This window comes from Myodes glareolus, chromosome 9 (genome assembly GCF_982192425.1).
Source record: "Myodes glareolus chromosome 9, mMyoGla1.1, whole genome shotgun sequence".
Taxonomy (NCBI): Eukaryota; Metazoa; Chordata; class Mammalia; order Rodentia; family Cricetidae; genus Myodes; species Myodes glareolus.
The window spans coordinates 24,797,446-24,815,847 of record NC_142034.1 but is presented as its reverse complement, the minus strand read 5'-3'; the positions used below and the strand labels follow the sequence as shown (position 1 = coordinate 24,815,847).

The 18,402-nt window shown below is 50.2% G+C and overlaps 1 protein-coding gene across 1 annotated transcript in view; it reads right to left on the bottom strand.

The window, feature by feature from the left end:
* Positions 1-18,402, bottom strand: part of Plxdc1 (plexin domain containing 1) — a 54,669-nt gene that overhangs the window by 33,097 nt on the left and 3,170 nt on the right. Inside the window, exon 2 of the mRNA XM_048450851.3 lies at positions 13,813-13,991. Within this exon, the coding sequence (XP_048306808.2) occupies positions 13,813-13,991 (179 nt within the window). The remainder of the gene's footprint in view (positions 1-13,812; positions 13,992-18,402) is intronic.

Genomic DNA, 18,402 nt, shown 5'->3' with positions numbered 1-18,402 from the left:
AGAGAGAGAGAGTGGCTTCGGTCTCTAGGCGTGAGGGAGAATAAATGCTTTCTAGTGGCCGAAAATGAATTCAGGTGCCCACAGTCGTATGCTGCTCTGGGTCAGTGGGGACAACCTGGAGGGTTTGCCTCTCTCCCTGTCACTGCCCTGCCTAAGACACTATGGCACCCAGCCAGAGGAATGAGTCAGGCCTTTTACCACAGTGTACAAGGCCCTGCAGGGCAGGAACTGGGGCTGCCTCACCGGCATCCATTCCCAATTCCTCTTTACTAAGGGGACCTTGTAGGAGGCAGTTCATCCAGCAAACAACAGTAAAACAGAACACAAACAACTGGCAGCTGAGGTCCTAATGGAGTCTCCTGAAGGAAGTTCAATAACTTGGCCCTGCTAGGGTTTTTTCCTTTTCCTTATCCTATTTGACATGCATACACGATGGCTGGAGCACTGGCAACCACACTGTAAGCCTGAGGGCAAGCACCACATCTTAAGGATGGAGAAGTTCAGAGATGGATGCGGCTCAAGTCCTTGATGACATGTTGGAAGGATGCCCCTTAAGTCTCTGGTGCCTGTCACCTAAAGATGGTGGTAGTCTGATCCTTCCCCCTCCCCCTCCCTGTACCTGCTATACACATGTGCACATGAATGATAACATGTATACATGCACACATGTACACACCTACATCCGAACAAGGCACAGGTGTACGCAAAGTTAGACACACCACACACATATATATTCACGCATAGGTGTGCACAAGGATGTGTGTACCCATGCACTAATGCACATTATACAAGTGTACATACAAAGAAACATGTGCATTGATGCACACATGTACAGATAAATGCACACAGACATATAACCACATACATAAGTATAAACGTGTATGCAGGTGTACAGGTGTTTGCATACACATGTAAAAACATACACATGCTGACACGCACACATGTGCATGCATACACATGCATGTATACTCATGTACTTATGCACATATGTATGTATGGAAAGAAACAGGGTCTGTCCATGCAGCTCAGGCTGACCTTGAACTCATGAGCCTTCTGTGTCAGCCTCCTAAGTGCTGGGATTACCAATACAGGCCACCGTAATGGGCTTCTTCCTCTTATAAAGCCTGCAGGGTCGCTGGGCAATGGTGGCACAGGCCTTTAATCCCAGCACTTGGGAGGCAGAGGCAGGCTGATCTCTGTGACCCTGAGGCCAACCTGGTCTAGAGAGTGAGTTCCAGGACAGATAGAGCTGTAACACAGAGAAAACCTCACCTCCCAAGGGCCCCACTTCTTCATGGTGGATTAAGTTCCCACTCTCATAATACCTCCCCATGGGGACTGAAATTTAGCCCTACTGCCTTTTAGGGACACAGGTAAATTATAACCTCAACCACAGTGACCTCTCGGGCTTCAATTTTCTCCAAGAGCCAGCCACTCCCAGAGAGCAGGGAGAATCTCGGTGAGGATTGTAGGTAGCTCTGACAAGGCTCTGCTCAGGCCCCGGCAACACCAGTACAATGGTTTGCCAGAGATTACTACACCAAATGGCACCACACAAAGTCACCCTCAGGCCCCACACAGCCCCTCACCTGCCCCTTCTCCTGGCACAGGTGGCTCTTCAAAGCCAGGAGTTACACCTATCCAGTGTCCTGGCTGAGGAATACTAGGTGGTAAGAGGGACCAGATGGAGCTTAGGGGAAGGGGACACTCGGGCATAGCAAAGGGCCACGTCAGGGTGAAGCTGGGAAATGGGAGGGAGAAAGACGGGCAGGCAGTATTCGTGGTGTGGGCACAGAAACCAGCTGGAATTTCACAGGCAGCACTGCCAGTCATTCCAGAGGCCCATTTTCTTTCTTCTTTTGTTTTGTTTTTCGAGACAGGGCTTCTCTGTGTAGCCCAAGCTGTCCTGGAACTCACTCTGTAGACCAGGTTGGCCTCGAACTCAGAGATCCACCTGCCTCTGCCTCCCGAATACTGGGACTAAAGACGTGCGCCACCACACCTAGCCCTCTATTTTCTAAGCAGGGAAATTAAGGCCTCGGATCACGGTCTATGATTTGACTCCATGTAGGTATGTAATCTGGGCTGTCTGCTGTCCCTTGGGTCCCTTGGCAGCTGTCTCACTAGAAGGTGACCTGGGATACCTCCCTAATCTCTCACATCACCTGGTGCTGTGGTACACCCTGGGAACCCCAGATCTTCAGAAGGCTGGGGTGGGAGGACCATGTGATTCAGGGCAGCCTTGGCCAACACAGTGAAACCATCTCAAAAAGCTACATCAAATGCCTCTCATGTTGGGGACAGAGTCCCTTGCACCTCATTACCAGTACCTGAAATTGTGGCACGGTTGAGCCATTTTAAAGCGCATGGTCCTGAGTCATGCTGTAGAAGCACGGCGTGGCTCCAGTAGGTAATGTCACCTCCCTTCACTCCAGATGGCAGGTGACACAGAAGCCATCAGTGGCTCTGGGAGTCTGAGTCCACGGAGAACATTCCCCGTGAGGACACCCCAGACACAGACTGCCACCTTGGTTCCCTAAGCTCTTATCTGAGAAAGTGATGCTTTGGGAGAACGAGGAAGAGCTCGTCAGCCAGTGACTGGGAGTCTAGCAGGGGGCAGGGTCCGGGGAGGACAGATACACAGAGCTCTTTGGTCATCAAGGTGTCCTCACGCCATGACAATCCAGCGCTGAAGAGGGCCGCATGTCTCCTTGCTCCAAACGGAGAGCAGCAGAACTCTGTGCCCTCACCGGGTCCAAATAGGATGCAGATGTGATGGCTAGAATGAATACAGCCATTTTAGATTACAAAAATAGGAGGCATGGTTACAGATTGCAGAGCAGTCAGACAGAGGGAAACGGGGGTAAGAAAGCAAGCCCTAGTCAGTCTTCCTGTAATGATTTATAGTTAATATTGTATCAATATTGTGTGTGTATCTTATTCAGTCTGTGTGTATGTCTGCAGGCCCTAAGAGGGCACCAGACTTCATTACAGATGGTTGTGAGCCACCATGTGGTTACCGGGAATTGAACCCAGGACCTTTGGAAGAGCAGGCAATGCTCTTAACCACTGAGTCATCTCTCCAGCCCCTGTGTGTCTTATTCAGAAAGCACAGGCCATCACTGTGTACAACCTGCTGTTTACTACCCCAGAAGGTAGTCCCCAGGTGCAGGGACTGGGGCAGTACTGGTTTGACACCTCAAAGAGGGTCAGGAAGTCTAGTGAAGGAGGCAGCTTCCATGACACATCACAAAGCCCTGGCCAATCATCTTCCTGTTTCACAGGCAGTGGGGTGAGCTCCGACGTTTTCTTCCTTCCGTGGCAGCTCAGCACTTACACCACAGCCCAGCGAAGCCACTCTGTACCTTCTGGTGCCTTCTCCAGCACCCTCCATCCCACAGCAGCCCACGGGGACATCTCCGGGAACTCTTAGGGTTCCGTGGGGGCGTCATTTGAAAAACCACTGCTCCACCATCAAGTGTGCGGGCTTTGGTGTCAGCCTGATCCAAGTTCGAAACGCAGACGTGACGATGGTTGGTGAAGGAGCATCACCCTTCTTTCTGGTTCCAGTCCCTTCTCCAGTGCCGCAGCCTTGAAAGCATTCCACAGAACAGGACAAACAGAAAGCTCTCGGCTCAGTGCCCACAGCAGGTGTCCCATAAGCGCGACTTCTTAGATGAATTTGCTGGGCCTTTCCACGAAATGTCTTGACAGCACAGACCGCCTCCTCAAACGCCACCCCCCCACATTGCAGTCCAGGATCTGCACAGCAAGGGCTCCTCTCCCTCGGTGCTCACGACGCCCCGAGACCCTGCAGGCTCTTCACTCTGACAGTGGCACCGGATTGACTTTGGCTGAGCTTAAAGATGTTTCTGGAAAGGAACTCCAGCTAAGCTGTCACAATCATCCTCTCACCTGCCAGCCAACTGGCTGACAGGGATGCTGGGCAAGCAACCAAGGGCACCCGCAGGGCTGGCAGGAGAGCTTGACTTGCCAGGCTTGTTAGCATAGCACTTAGGCGGCTGGGGCCAACCGGGGAAGTGATGCTGAGAAGCGGGCTCTCAATCACCCCAGTCCATGAGGGTTTACAGACCCACCCGGAATGTGTTCTAGATCCCAGCTACTCAAAATGTTCCTGGAACAGCGACAGCAGAGTCGCTTGGGAGCCCATTGGAAATGCAGCGTTGTGGGCCAGGTGTAGTAGTGCACCCCTTTAATCCCAACACGCAGGAGGTTGAGCCAGGGAGCTCCCTATGAATTCAGGGAAGCCTGGGCTACATATGAAGTCCCATTCCAGCCAGTGAGACCCTGTCTCAAAATGAAAGAAAAGAAAAAAGCCAGATGCAGGGTCTCATTGTGTCATTTTAGTACTTGGGAAACTGAGGCAGAGGGATTGCTACCAGTTGAAGGGCAGCCTATGCTATAGAGTGAGTTACAGGACAGCCAGAGGTAAAAAGGGAAACCTGTAAATAAACAAGAAAAGGCAGGCAGGCAGGCCAGCAGGAAGAGGGCTGGAGGGGAGGCAGGAGAGTGCAGTGACCTTGGTCAGCCCCAACCTGCAGAGTCAGAGCCAGCATCTCCAGAAGATTCCCCGTGCTGCTTATGCAGAGAAAAGTTTAAAAGAAAACAAAGGGTTTTATCCAGACATCATTTATCCTTAAGGAGATGGTGGCTAAGAGCTAGACTGTGAAGCAGAACTGGCATTCTTGTCTGGATTCTGCCACTCATTAGTGTGACCCTAGGCAGGTGACTTCAGCTGTCCATCCTGGATCAATAGAAAACAGAACACCTGAAACACCTATTTTGAGCTGGAAAGATGGCCCAGTGGGTAGGATGGCCCAGTGGGTAAAGGCACTTGCCACTGAGCCTGAGATGGACGTTCTATCCCCAGAACCCACACAGTGGAAGGAGAAAACCCATTCCCAAAATGCATGTTTGTGACCTTCACACATTTGTGATGGCACACACACTACACAAATGTTAAAAAGAAAGAGATGCTCTGGCTGGGCGGCAGTGGTGCACGCCTTTAATCCCAGCACTCGGGAGGCAGAGGCAGGTGAATCTCTGTGGGTTCGAGACCAGCCTGTAGTTCCAGGACAGGCTCCAAAGCCACAGAGAAACCCTGTCTCAAAAAATCAAAAAAAAAAAAAAAAAAAAAAAAAAAAAAAAAGATGCTTGCTCATGAAGTAGATGTGGACCAGCAGGCCAGCACCAGGAAAGGTTCATTTAACATTATCTCCAATTTTCTTCAGGTTGATCCCCTCAGAATCTCATGCTACACTCTGGCCCTAAGTGTCCCACTGATGAGACCTTTCAGAGTGATGAGGTCATTAGGAGGGGTTTGGGCAGTTCTTGAATGATATCGTGGGAACCACAAGAGCAAGCCATTAGAAAGTGAATCCACCCTGTGTTTTCTCTCTTCTGGGTACAGTTCCTTCTGAGCTAAAAAAATAAAATAAAATAAAATAAATTATGTCTTGGAGCAGTGGCACATGCCTTTAATTCCAGCACTCAGGAGGCAGAGGCAGGCAGATCTCTTTGAGTTCAAGGCCGGACTGGTCTACAAAGCCAGGACTACACAGAGAACCCTGTCTTGAAAAACAAACAAACAAGACAACAAGTCCCACTTATCTCATTGTGTCTGTGCCTTGGTGAATGTAAGGCAGTCAGGGAACAGCTGACAGGAAGGAGCCAGGTCTCTTTTTCCTATGTGGGTCCTGGGGATTGAACTCGGATCATCGGGTAGGGCAGAGGGCACCTGTGGTAACTGGGGTTTCTATCATAAAACACCACAACCAAAAGCAACTGAGGGTGGAGAGGTTTACTTCATCTTCCTTGCAGATAACAGTCCAGCACGAGGGAGTCAGGACAGGAACCTGGAGGCAGGAGCTGAGGCAGAGACCCTGAGGAGTGCTGCCTACTGGCTTGCTCCCCAAGGTTTGCTCTGACTGCTTTATTACAGAGCCCAGCACCAGCCGCCCAAGGTTGGCCCTGTGCCCACAGTGAGTCAGGCCCTCCCACACCGGTCATTAATCAAGACAGGAACAGACAGCCTTAGCCGAAGGCCAATCTTATCTGGGCACTTTCTCAGTTAAGATTGACTCTTCCCAGATATGTCGAGGTCTGTATTGACAAAAAGCACTTAGCACGGTCCTTCACCCACTGAGCCGTCTTACCTTCTGTTTCCCTGCCATGTTATGACTCTCGATGAGGCTTTTGCCAGATGCAGCCCCAAATCTTGGCCTTCCAGAACTGTGAGGTAAATAAACCTGTTTCTAATTAATTAACTAATTAATTTTTTGAGGTCTTAGTTCCAATACCAACATAAATAGCCAGGCATCATGGTGTACCCTCAGAATCCCAGTACGGGGAAAGAAGAGACAAGAGACTCCTGGGGCTCCGTGACCAGACAGCCTGGCTTGATGCAATGAGAGTCTGTCTCACAAAACAGACAGACAGACACATAAAGTAGGTTCTGATGGTGAATATGCTATCCCAGTCACCATTCATAAAAGCTTCCTGACAGTCCAAACAGAAGAAAACCACTCTTTGCTTTGTTTTTAAGACAGAGTTGTTGTATGTACCCAGCCTTCAGCTCCCAGTCATCCTCCTGCCTCAGCCTCCTAAGGATTGCAATTCCAAGTGTGAACCACCACAACCCACTGTCTTTCTTTCTTTCTTTCTTTCTTTCTTTCTTTCTTTCTTTCTTTCTTTCTTTCTTTTTCTTTCTCTCTCTCTCTTTTTCTCTCTCTTTCTCTTCCTCCCTTCCCCCCTCCCTCCCTCTCTCTCTCTCTCTTTCTTTCTTTCTATTTTTCCCCCAAATTCTTCCAGACAGGGTTTCTCTGTGTAGCCCTAGCTGTCCTGGAACTCACTCTGTAGACCAGGCTGGCCCTGAACTCTGCTTCCTGAGTGCTAGAATTAGAGTTGTATAACACCACGCCCATCACCCCATTTTTTTCTTAACTATTTCCTTTTTACTGGCCATTTGCAGGCTTCTGTGCTTGTGCGCTCCTAAATACCACTGTGGTGAATGCATTTTCCGTAGGTCAGGCTGCCCCTGCGTGAAAGCCACAGGTAGGACGCTCTGCTGCTCAGGCTTGACGGTGCTTCCCGACTCTGGGAATCCGCGTCCACATTTCAGGGCTGGGATTCTGCCCCACTGCACATGAGCACCCAAAGGAAAGTGTCTCACGCTCCCAGGCAGGGCGGTCTCTTTGTCCCTGGGATCCCATTTTTGTAGTTTCAGGTAAAGCCTGGGAGCGATCATTCTGCCTAATTTCTCAGCCATTTAGCATGACTGGCTTTTATAACTCTATGAGGCAATATTTATCCCATTTTACAGATGAAGAAATTGATTTGGAGTGACACCTCAGCAAGCATACTCTCTTAGCCTGTTTCGGGGGCTATAACAAAATACCTTAGACTGGGTAATTTGTAAACAAGAAAAAAAATCATTGATCACTTTGCTGGAGGCCAGGAAGTCCTGAACCAACAGCATCCACAGCACAGTGAAAACCTGGGTGCGAGGGCGCAAGGATTTTCCCAAGACAAAACAGACAACCTGATTTAAGAGCAGAAAAGTTGGTAGTAGACTCTCTTCCAAAGGAAAATATACAAACAGCCAATCAAAACCCAGGAAAACTTTCAGTGTCATTAGTCGCTGGGGAAACTCAAGTCAAAAGAGCAAAGTGAGTTGGGAGTCAACATACCTGTAATCCCAGTACTCAGGAGTCTGATGCAGGAGGACAACATGCTTGACTACAGGCTATAGTAAGCTCCTGTGTTGACTATAGGATGAGATTCTGACTAAGCAAGCGAGCAGACATCCTGCAGGGAGGAGAGCTGGCTATGAAAGCAAGAGGACCTGAGTTCAAATCCCTAGCAACCACACAAAAGCAAGGCATGACCACACACTGGTAATCAGTGCTGAAAAGCAGAGATAGATGGATCCCGCTAGCCTAACCCAATGAGAAGCTTCGGGTTTAGTGAGAGACCTTGTCTCATAGGTGGGCAATCAGCAGCCCTGGGTGAAAGCTACTTAGGGCAGAAATAGGAGTGAAATAGACACAGACTCCCTAGAGACCCTGGCACTCCCTCCCACACAAAGTGCTGGCGAGTGAGCACCGGGTAAATGGAGCAGAGGTCCTTCGGGGCTACCTGAGTCCACCCGGGATGGGTTCTCCTCTCTAACACCACTGGAGACCACGAGGGATGGGGAGCCCCTCCTTCCTTTGCTCTCTCAGAAGAGGAGTACCTGCTGCAGACAGACAATGATCACAAGACAGCCTGGCTCGAAGGAGGGAGGAAACAAGCAATACAAAGGGACACAGGTACTGCAGTGTGGGCGCCAAGCAACACGAGGCAAAAATAAGACCGTTCCTTCTGGTCCATCTCAGCTCCACAGCTGCCAGAAAACAGCCATATCTAGAGCGTTCTCTGCACCCAGAAGCAACCTTAGAGTCTCCCTCCAAGCCTCCAGGGACCAGGATTCAAGTCTCTTCACTGTCCAGTCTACAGTCTCCTGGGCTCCTCTGGAGACTATAGACTAGAGAGCCACCAGAAAGGGAAGCAAGCCAGAAGACAGCCTGCAAGATCCCCAGAGCCCTGGCTCTGGTCCCCGGCTGTCATGGGTTTCCTTTGGTGCAGCTGCTTTCCCGCCTCCATCCTTGGCAGAGGCCCCCTGTGCCTGACTCAGCCCAGCCCACAGCAGGCCCACAGGGCTGGCAGCTGAGCCACCGATTCACTGGAGCCTTGAGCCCCAGGGTTTATATCTGTCCAGGCAGCTGTACCTAGCGTGGGACGGGTCCCACTCCAGCCCACTAAGGATGCGCTGACTCCTTCCTGATGTAGCATCTGAACCATATTCTGAGAGATTTCATCCTAAGCCTTCACCTCCCACTACTTAGACAGAGCAGGAGACAACCCCATAGAGGAGTCTTCTCTCAGATGGCCTTGTTCTACAGTGTGGCCTCTTTTTTTAAAATTGATTCATTTGTTTGTTTTTTGAGACAGAGTTCTTTGTATCTCTGGCTGTCCTAGAACTCACTCTGTCGACCAGGCTGGCCTCAAACTCAGACATCTGCCTTTTTCTGTGCCCATAGTGCTGGGACAAAAGGCATGTGCCAGGCAGATGGCGGTGGCACACGCCTTTAATCTCAGCACCCGGGAGGCAGAGGCAGGCAGATCTCTGTGAGTTTGAGGCCATCCTGGTCTACAGAGCTAGTTCCGGGACAGGTTCCAATGCTACAGAGAAACCCTGTCTCAAAAAAAAAAAAAAAAAAAAAAAGGCGTGTGCCACCATGCCTAGCTGCAGTGTGACCTCTTGGTGAGTGGTTGTCAAAGGGGTCATGAAGCCTCCAGATGGCAGAAGTCATGTGCTCAAGTATTGCCACGTGCCACGTGCCACTTTTTCCTGGCTACCACCCTGGCCACTGTTATTTACTTATTTCTTTCAGGAAGTTTGAGACAAGATCTCACTTTTTGTTCTAGAATTTACTATGTAGCCCAGACTGTCTTTAATTACTAGTAGTAATCCTCCTGCCTCAGCCTTCTGAGTGCTAGGATTACATATGTGAACTATCACACCTCATTTTTTTTTAGTATTAAGTATTTAATTTGGGGCCTCCCATGCCACTGAATCATATCCCTAACTCTTTTTTAACCATTTTATTTTATTTTTTGAGATTGGGTCTCTCTATACAGCCCTGGTTGCCATGGAACTCATTGTGTAGACCAGGCTAGCCTTGAATTCATAGAGATCCTCTTGCCTCTGACTTCTGAGTGCTGGGATTCAAGACATATACCACCACACCTGTCCATTTTTGAGATGAAAGTTGCCCAGGCTAGCCTTGAAATCATTCTGTAACCCACTCAGGTCTTGACTCTGTGATCTTCCTATCTCAGCCTTTGGAGGAACGGGGCCAGCTCTGGCTACCATTATAAAGCTGGCTGGAGCGACTGCAGAGATGGCTCTGAGGTGAAATGCACACAAATCTCTCCAGACCTGAGTGGGGTTCCCAGCACCCACATTCACTGACTCATAACTACCTGTAATTGCAGTTTCAGGGGATCTGACACCCTGTTCTGGCCTCTGAGGACACCTGCACACTCGTACCATAGACTCTCAGAGACACACTCAAACACACATAAATACAAAATAAATGAAAAACAAATCTCTCTAAAAAACCTCAAAATCACCTGGACATCTTAGATCCCAGAAGCTCTCATACCCAGACGCCCAGCAGAACCACATGCAGAGTTTTGATATTTATCCCCTTTTTCACAGGAGCGAGGATGGAACCCAGGGTCTTACACACAGCCTGGGCAAATACTCCACCATTGGGCTACACCCCTACCCCAAGTGCAGGTTTTTAGTTTTTAAAATTATTTCATTTTATTTTATGCATACAGGTACTTTGCCTGCACGTATGTCTGTGTACCACATGTGTGCCTGGTGCCCAAGGAGGCCAGAAGAGTGTCAGATCTCCCAGAAACTGGCATTACAGACTGTTGTGAGCCGCTTTGCGGGCACCTGTGACAGTACCCGGGTCCTCTGGAAGAGCAGCCGGCGCTCCGATGTTCTCTCCAGCCCCGTGTGGGGTACTGCCATGAGAGGAATCCCCGGCTTCAGTGCTACCGAACTAACCCTCCCAGAGTGGAGCCGAGCAATGTGACTTTGTTTTTAAGCCCTGGTGTTACTGGAGCCCCCGGGGCTCACTGAATGCCAGTGCTCCTTCTAAACACCCACGGATAATTGCTTCTGGAAGTTTTTGTCTCTTAGTTACTTCCTGTGATGTCCTCTTTGTGCAGACTGGGACATGGTCCCTCTGACCACCACGTCCGGCCCCCGAGCAAGTGTCAGTTATTCAATCCAGAGTCTGAGAAAGCAGCAAGGAATGGGGTAAGCCCCACTCTACTGCTGTAGGAAGTCTTACAGCCAGTGGTTACCGCCCCCTGGGCGTGGCCTCTTAGACTACATATGCCCCTGTAGAGCGTGTGTCTGGCCTCTTTTCCGGTTGCTCTGTTCTGGTTGCGAGATTCGGTTTCTGGTCTCCATTCAAGTAGAAGATTCTGATTTGTGAGTCTACCCCTAAATAAATAATCATCTATATCTCAATTCTTTGCTAGTGTGGGATTTCTTTTAAGCACACTACCATTCTTCCACACTCTACCATTCTTCCACACCTACCCTACTCTTCAGTTCTGAGTGTTCCAGAAGGCAAAACAAAAACAAAGGCCTAGTCCATCAAAGTCCATAGTTCTGGGAAAGTCTCTAAACGTACTGACCTTGGCTTCTGGCTTCTGTAGTTCTGCTTCTGGCTAACTGCTCTTTTTAACTGAAGGATGTCAACCCAGAGTACGGTTTACGTCCTTAAAAGCTCACCCTGAGAAAGGCTCGGTGCTACATTGGGATTCCAAGCATCGAGTGTAGTCGCTGGCTGGCTAATAAAGACTTTCTATGGGCTTAAACCCGTTCCGATCAGTCTTCTCTGGTGGGTACCCCACACAGTCTGGTGGCTCCGGTTGGAGGCTAGCCTGTCCTACATCGCAATCCCAGGCCAGCCTGGACAGAACGCCGCAGTGACAGAGACCACTCCAAAAGCCTTTAGAAGTGTATGACCAGGTCAGGGATCAGGGAGACACTAAACCTCAGTTTTCACTTCTGAGACAGGACTTGCTCTGTAGGCTGAACTGGCCTCACACTCTCAGCAATCCCGCCTCAGCCTAAATCCTAGGATTTCAGGCGTGAGCCTGTATGTTATATTAAATCTCTTCAGGGTGGAGACAGGGGTGGATATGTACTGAAACGGGGGTCTCACTAGGTACCCTGGGCTGGTCTTGATTTCTTAGTTATCTTCCTGCTTCAACTTCCCAAGTGCTGGATTATAGGCGCGAGACACCATGCTCTGTGGTCACAACAGATCCCTTCACAGTGACGTCAGAAGAAAATGGTCAGATGCCCTCAAGCTTTGAAAGGGGGAAAATAATTAATTTATTTATTAGGTTTTTCAAGACAGGGTTTCTCCGTGTGACAGCTCTGGCTGCCCTGGAACTTGCTCTGTAGACCAGGCTGGTCTCGAACTCACAGAGATCCTCCAATGATTAAGAGACAAAGGAGGAGGTGTAGGGCTGCAACCGTGGAGCAGGTGAGCAGCCTGCCAAGTTGAGGCAAATGTTTATATCTATGTGTTTGTTTTTTGTTTGCTTTGAAGACAGGGTCTACTTAGCCTGGGCTGGCCTAGTGGTCGAGGTTGACCTTGATCTTCTCTCCTTCTACTTCCACCTCTAGCATGCTGGGGTTGCAAGCACACTTCACCGCTCCACTGTACCCAGTTTATGCAGTTTTGGGGCTTGAACCTAGGACTTAATGAATGCTAAGTGAGCACTCGACCAACTGGGTCACAGCCCAGCTCCCTTGATGACAACTTTGACCACACTGAAAATTACATTTGCAGCCAAAGGACGGCATGTAAGGAAGCATTCTGGAGCCAGGTGGTGGCAGCGAGCATCTTCAATCCCAGCACTCGGGAGGCAGAGGCAGGTGGATCGCTGTGAGTACCAGGCCAGCCTGGTCTGCACAGTGAGCTCAAGGGCAGCCAAAGCTACAGAGTGAAACCTGTCTCAAAATCAGACACACAAAGCTCGCTCATTAGGGAGCTAGGGAGCAGACTAATTGGAAAATAGCCTAGAGGCACCCTGCTGGGGAAAAGGTTGGGACCTGTAGGAGGCAGTGGGTCTTCTGTGTTCATTCTTCTACTTTTCTAGAATGATTTCTGGCCTATATGGCCCAGGCTGGCCCTGAACTCCAGGGCTCTGATGATTTTCTCACCTCAGCTTCCTACTTGGCTGGGCCTACAGGCACACGCAGCCACTTCCCACCATCAGTTCTGCCTGATGCTTAGAAGTTTCTGGAAGTTCTTCAAGACAGAAAATAAAGATGCTGCGACATGCATCCTCTTGTTACTACTTCTCATTCTTCAGCCTCCACCCTTCCCTTCCCACCGCACACTCTCTCACATTTAACCCAGACACAAGCCGCCCGCAGTGGCAGTCTGCAGGCATGTGGACACAATATGCAGAATTTCTCAGTCCCAGGTGCAGAGTGCCTCCAACTCACACTCACTCATATGTGGGTGCAGAGCGCCTCCAACTCACACTCACTCACACGTGGGTGCAGAGTGCCTCCAACTCACACTCACTCACACGTGGGCGCAGAGGCCTCCAACTCACACTCACACGTGAGTGCAGGGCGTCTCCAACTCACACTCACACATGGGCACAGAGGCCTCCAACTCACACTCACACGGGGTGCAGAGGCCTCCAACTCACATTCACACGTGGGCGCAGAGGCTCTTAAGCTTTCAGAGTTATATTTCCTCCCCAGAGTGCTCCCCACTCCCAGGCCCAGAAATGTCTGCCTCAGTGACACTGGACGGTTTCCCCCTCCCTGCCAACCACCTCTTGCTGTGGCCCTGTCCTTAACCTTCAGGGCCCCGCAGTCTACAGATGAGGCAGAGATGCGGTAGAGTGAGGCCTGAACTGGCATCTGTGCCATAACTATACCACCTTCAGAGTTGTCCTCCCTAAATCACGTCATGCAGACTCGGTGCCTGCCTGACTGCATCCCGGAGCAGGATACTTCATTTCTCAGGGTTCTGGCAGAAGCCAGCAGCCTGGGAAACTCAGAGATCCTATGGCCTAGCCTGGAGTCAGCATGCCTCTTCTTCCCTGGGATCCCCGTCCATTCCAATCTCCACATCAGACACTTAGACCCCAGCTCCACTCTCCCACCATATTGGTTAGACAACTTACCACCACCCTGGTCCTGTTGTCCGGTAGTGTGTCAATGGCCAGGGAGGCCCCACCCAGGTCCTGGCTTAGCTGGGTCCTGCCTGGTTTCAAAACCTGCGCAGGACTCTCTCGGGCTCTCCGACGCCATCCTTGCCTGGTCCTCTTGACAGTCCAGCCAGAGCCTTGGCCTTCACCACGGCCTGCGAGAAGAGACAGAATACTGAGTGCTGGCGATTCTGAGGAAGGATGTGAGAAGGGGTCCCGACCTCATGTCTTGCAGAAGCCTCAGCACTATACCATCACTGATTCTGGGGACACTTGATGACCAGGACAGAAGGTTCACAACACAGACTGAGAGCCGTGTGCCTCATACCATGCCAGAAACATGTGCAAGCAATGCTAAATCCCTTCAACACAGTATGTCTGGCAAACACGAATCTGGTTCAGAGGCTAAAGGTGCTGGGGATTGAACTCAGAGCCTCTCGCGTACCAGGCTCTATCACTGATCTACACACCCAACTCTATCTTTCTCTTCTTTGTTTTTTTTTTTTTCAAGACAGTGTTTCTCTGTGTAGCTCTGATTGTCCTGGAACTCCCTCTGTAGACGAGGTTGGCTTTGAACTCACAGAGATCCGCCTGCCTCTGCCTCCCGAGTGTTGGGATGCACCAGCACCACCTGGCCTTTTACCTTCTATCTCGTTGTTTTTTGAATACTCCCTATGCCTCATATTAGTGGACTCATACAATACACCTCTTGTGATTGGCTTATTTCACTTAGCAGAATAACGTCAAGGTTCAGCCATGTTCATTTTGAAGACTGAACGGTGTCCCATGCTACACCACATTTGCTTACCTGATATCTGACAGTAGAAACTTAGGTTGTGTTCATGAGTTGGCTGTTGTGAATAATTCTAAGGAGAACAGAGGGCACCAGCATCTCTTTGGGGACCTGTTTTCAATTCTTTGGGTTATGTGCCCAGAAACGGAATTGTTGGTTCTTACAGTAATTCCTTTTCTTTCCATACAACAGTATGGAACATTCCATGTGAAATACCTATACTAGTTCGTTCATTTGTGTATTTTTAAAATTGCTTTTATTTCATTTTATTTTACGTATATGGGTGTTTTGTTTGCATATAGTGCCCGTGGAGACCAAAAGAAGACTTTGGATCTCCTGGGACCATAGCTACAGATAGTTGTAAGTAGCCGTGTGGGTGCTGGGAACCAGGTCTAGCTTATCTGGAAGATCAGCCAGTGCTCTCAGCCACTGAGCCGTCTCTCCAGACTCAGTAGGCCAGTTTTCTTTCTCAATATTGCCAGAGGTTTCCTATTGCTTCACAGTGTCGTCATCAAGTCTTGTTATTTCCCAGGGCCTTGGGAGTAGCTATTCTAATCAATGGACAAGAAGCAATATGTACCTGTGTGGCTTTGATTTGCATTTCTTTAACAATTAGTAACGACGAGCATCATTCCATGTGATATTGGCTGTTTGTATACTTTCTTTGAGAAAATGTTTACGTCTTTAGTCCATTTTTAAGCCTGATGTCTTGCTGGCCAGAATCATAGTTTTGTAAGATATTTCATAGCATCTCTTCTCTCTGCCCACTGGACCCTGTTTGCACCTCCCTCTCCCTCCCTCCTCCACTGGCTTTGACTGCTGAATATGTCTGCAGACATTATCAGACAGTCCCGGGAAACAAAGGGTTCTCCCCTGCCCATTTGATTTGGTTGGTTTGTTTTGAAACAGGATCTCAATACTTAGCCCTAGCTGACCTGCAACTTGCTATGTAAATCACAGAGATCTTCCTGTATCTGCCTCTGGGGTGCTAGAACCAAAGGTGTGTGTTACCACACCTGGCTCCCTTGTCCTACCGAGGAGCAAAGTCTTAACTCCATCACTACTTTCAAGCTTTGACCTCTGGCAAATCACTTTCCTTGTGTAACAAGGGGGCGGAGAAACCAGCAGGCGTGGCAAAGAGGTTTCATTGCAAATACCATCTTCCATTAATAAGTGACAGCCAAAAGCACTCTAGATAGGAATCCCAAGACTTCATTTGTATTTAGCAGCACAGAGTGTCATGATCGATTAGTAATGTCTGTCACGAGCACAGGATTGGCAAGTGGCCACCCAGATGCAGTTGTTCCAAGACTCCAGCTGTCTTGGGGCTGTTAAACTGATAAAAATGATACTGAAAAGCATCCCTTTCCACTTCAGAGGGTTAGGTGCCCTCTCCCTGGGAGACTTGTGCTCCCCAGGTCTCTCTCCACTCTCCTCAGAGTGCCTGGCAAAGAGTAAGCGCTCCATCACTGCATAATTGAGGACACTCCACTAGGGGATAACTCTCGGGTAGCAGCAAGGACAGAGGCTGAAACAAGGCTTGGCTGGACCAGGCCTGGGGCCTCGCCAGGATGCTGCTGTGGAGCGCAGATTTGTCGTTAGACATTTTATCCAATTAAGTCATTCTTGGCTGCTGGTGCCTGCTGGACTCTTGCCGGGGCCCCTCTTACGTCTCTGCCCCTAATCATAACCAGATGCTCCTGGAGAATGTGGGCAGAGGGGCAGTTCTGACTTCTCCCCCAAGATATCTACTGAATGGCTGATAGCCCTGGGCTAGGTGGCCGCTGAAGAACACTGGGCCCCATGCAAGCTGCCTGGCCTCTTCAGCAAGGCCACGGCTGTTTGTGGCAGACTGTCTGTGCTAAGTTGGGTGGCCTTCTCCCCAAGTTCTCCTGCAAGTAGCCCCGAGGGGAAGGCAGGAGTCAGAACTAGGAAGGTACACATGCAGACCAAGTGGAAGGGTTGATGTGTGGACTGGCAGGAAGTACCAAGCCTGGACTGACTATGGAGAGGAATGTCAGATGGGAGACCCACAAGACAGTCCGTTCCCGCCCCCCGCCCTCAAGCTGGGCCCTGGCAGTTTAATTCTGTGAGCTTCAGCTTCCCTGTGTGACAACCACACCAAATACAGGCTTCCCTGAGTACTGAATAAAATCAGAGATGAGGTTCCAATTAGCCAGGAGCAGGGGCACAGGCTCTGTGCAGGGTGCTGCGGGGGAGGGCAAAGGATGCCACAAAGAGCTAGGAATCCCCAGATGTGTCTCTGTGGCTTCAGCATGTCTGTATTTCTCGCCCCTCCCAGTTGGATGTGCCAAGATGTCACCTCTTAGCCCATGCCAGGAGTCAGTGTAGGTGGCTGGTCACACAGCCTTGATGTCTAATGGTTCACCCAAGGACACCCGACACCCTTGTCCCTATTGCTTTCTCTCAGCACCCATTCCATCCTTTGCTTCCAGGACAGAGACAGAACTCAGGATTTGAAATCAGGCAGGCTGGCTCTAGTCTGGTTAGAACCGCCGAACACAGAGACAAGAAAGTCAAGTATAGTATCTATCACATGCCCCTTAATCCCAGCACTCAGGAGGGAAAGGCAGGCATAACTCTGTGAGTTCAAGACCAGCCTGATCCTGGTCAGAGTAACAAGTTTTGGGTCAGCCAGGACTGCATAATGGGATCTTATCTTAAAAACAAACAAACAAACAAACAAACAAACAAGCAAAAACACACCCTGTATTCCCATCATTCCAGAGGCTGAGGTGGGAGAACCTTTAGTTAAAAATCAGCCTGGGCTACAAAAGAAATGACTAGAAACTCTCAGGCTGTCTCTTAAGGTGCAGGGCAGCCCCGGGGCTGGGTTCCTGGAGGGAGCCCTGGGTACCACTGACCTGAATGTGGGAGCTGTCCTAGGAGACTGGCAACCTGATGTGGTCTGAGTCCCATGACCTGGCACAGCCCTGCTAAGGCTGAGGGGGAGCCAGGCTACACCACCGAGGGCTTGACCCGCCCACCATCCCACTTGCCACTCAAGCTGGTCCTTCCATATTGAACCCATCCCTCCTGCTGATCTAAGGGTGCTCGTGGCCAGGTCCTACTGTCCCTCACATTCCTTGAGGCCCTCTAGGACCCAGTCTTGCTACCCTGCCACCAGACACTGTTGCCTCAGTCAGGACCACTCTGCTCCTAAACAGCCCTCTCCACCTGATGAAGACTGACAAGATGCCATTGCTTCCCAGGGTCTCCCTGACACTTCTCCCCCTCCCCCAGATGCCCGGGGCACCACCCAAGCCGACCTCCAGGACCATCATTCTCTTTGCTGCCTATGCATCTAGAATTCTGGGTACTGCAAGGACCAGTGTTCAGGGGGCACCAGTGAGTGAAGCAGGGACACAAGCCAGCACCAAGCCTCACAGGACAGAGGAGAGCCTCCCTTGGGCACAGCCCTGCTGGAGACCCCCCACTATTCTATCACAGCAGTGGAAGAGCACAGGTTTACCACCAAGCTGGAGGTCTAGCCTTGTACCACAACACCACAGTTTACAAATTCTGGAAGCTTCCATCTCTAACGGATAAGATGGGGTGAGAACAGCTCGACCACTTGCTAGGCTGAATCTTTAACAAAACTGTGTACACAAAGCAGCCAGCAAAGCGGACCTTCCCTGGGTCTGGGGATGCAGCTCAGTTAGAAAGTTTCCCTAGCATGCAGGGAGTTCTGGGTTCGATTCTCCAGGGCCACATGAATATGACCAGACGGCACTGTGCCTGGAGTCCCAGGA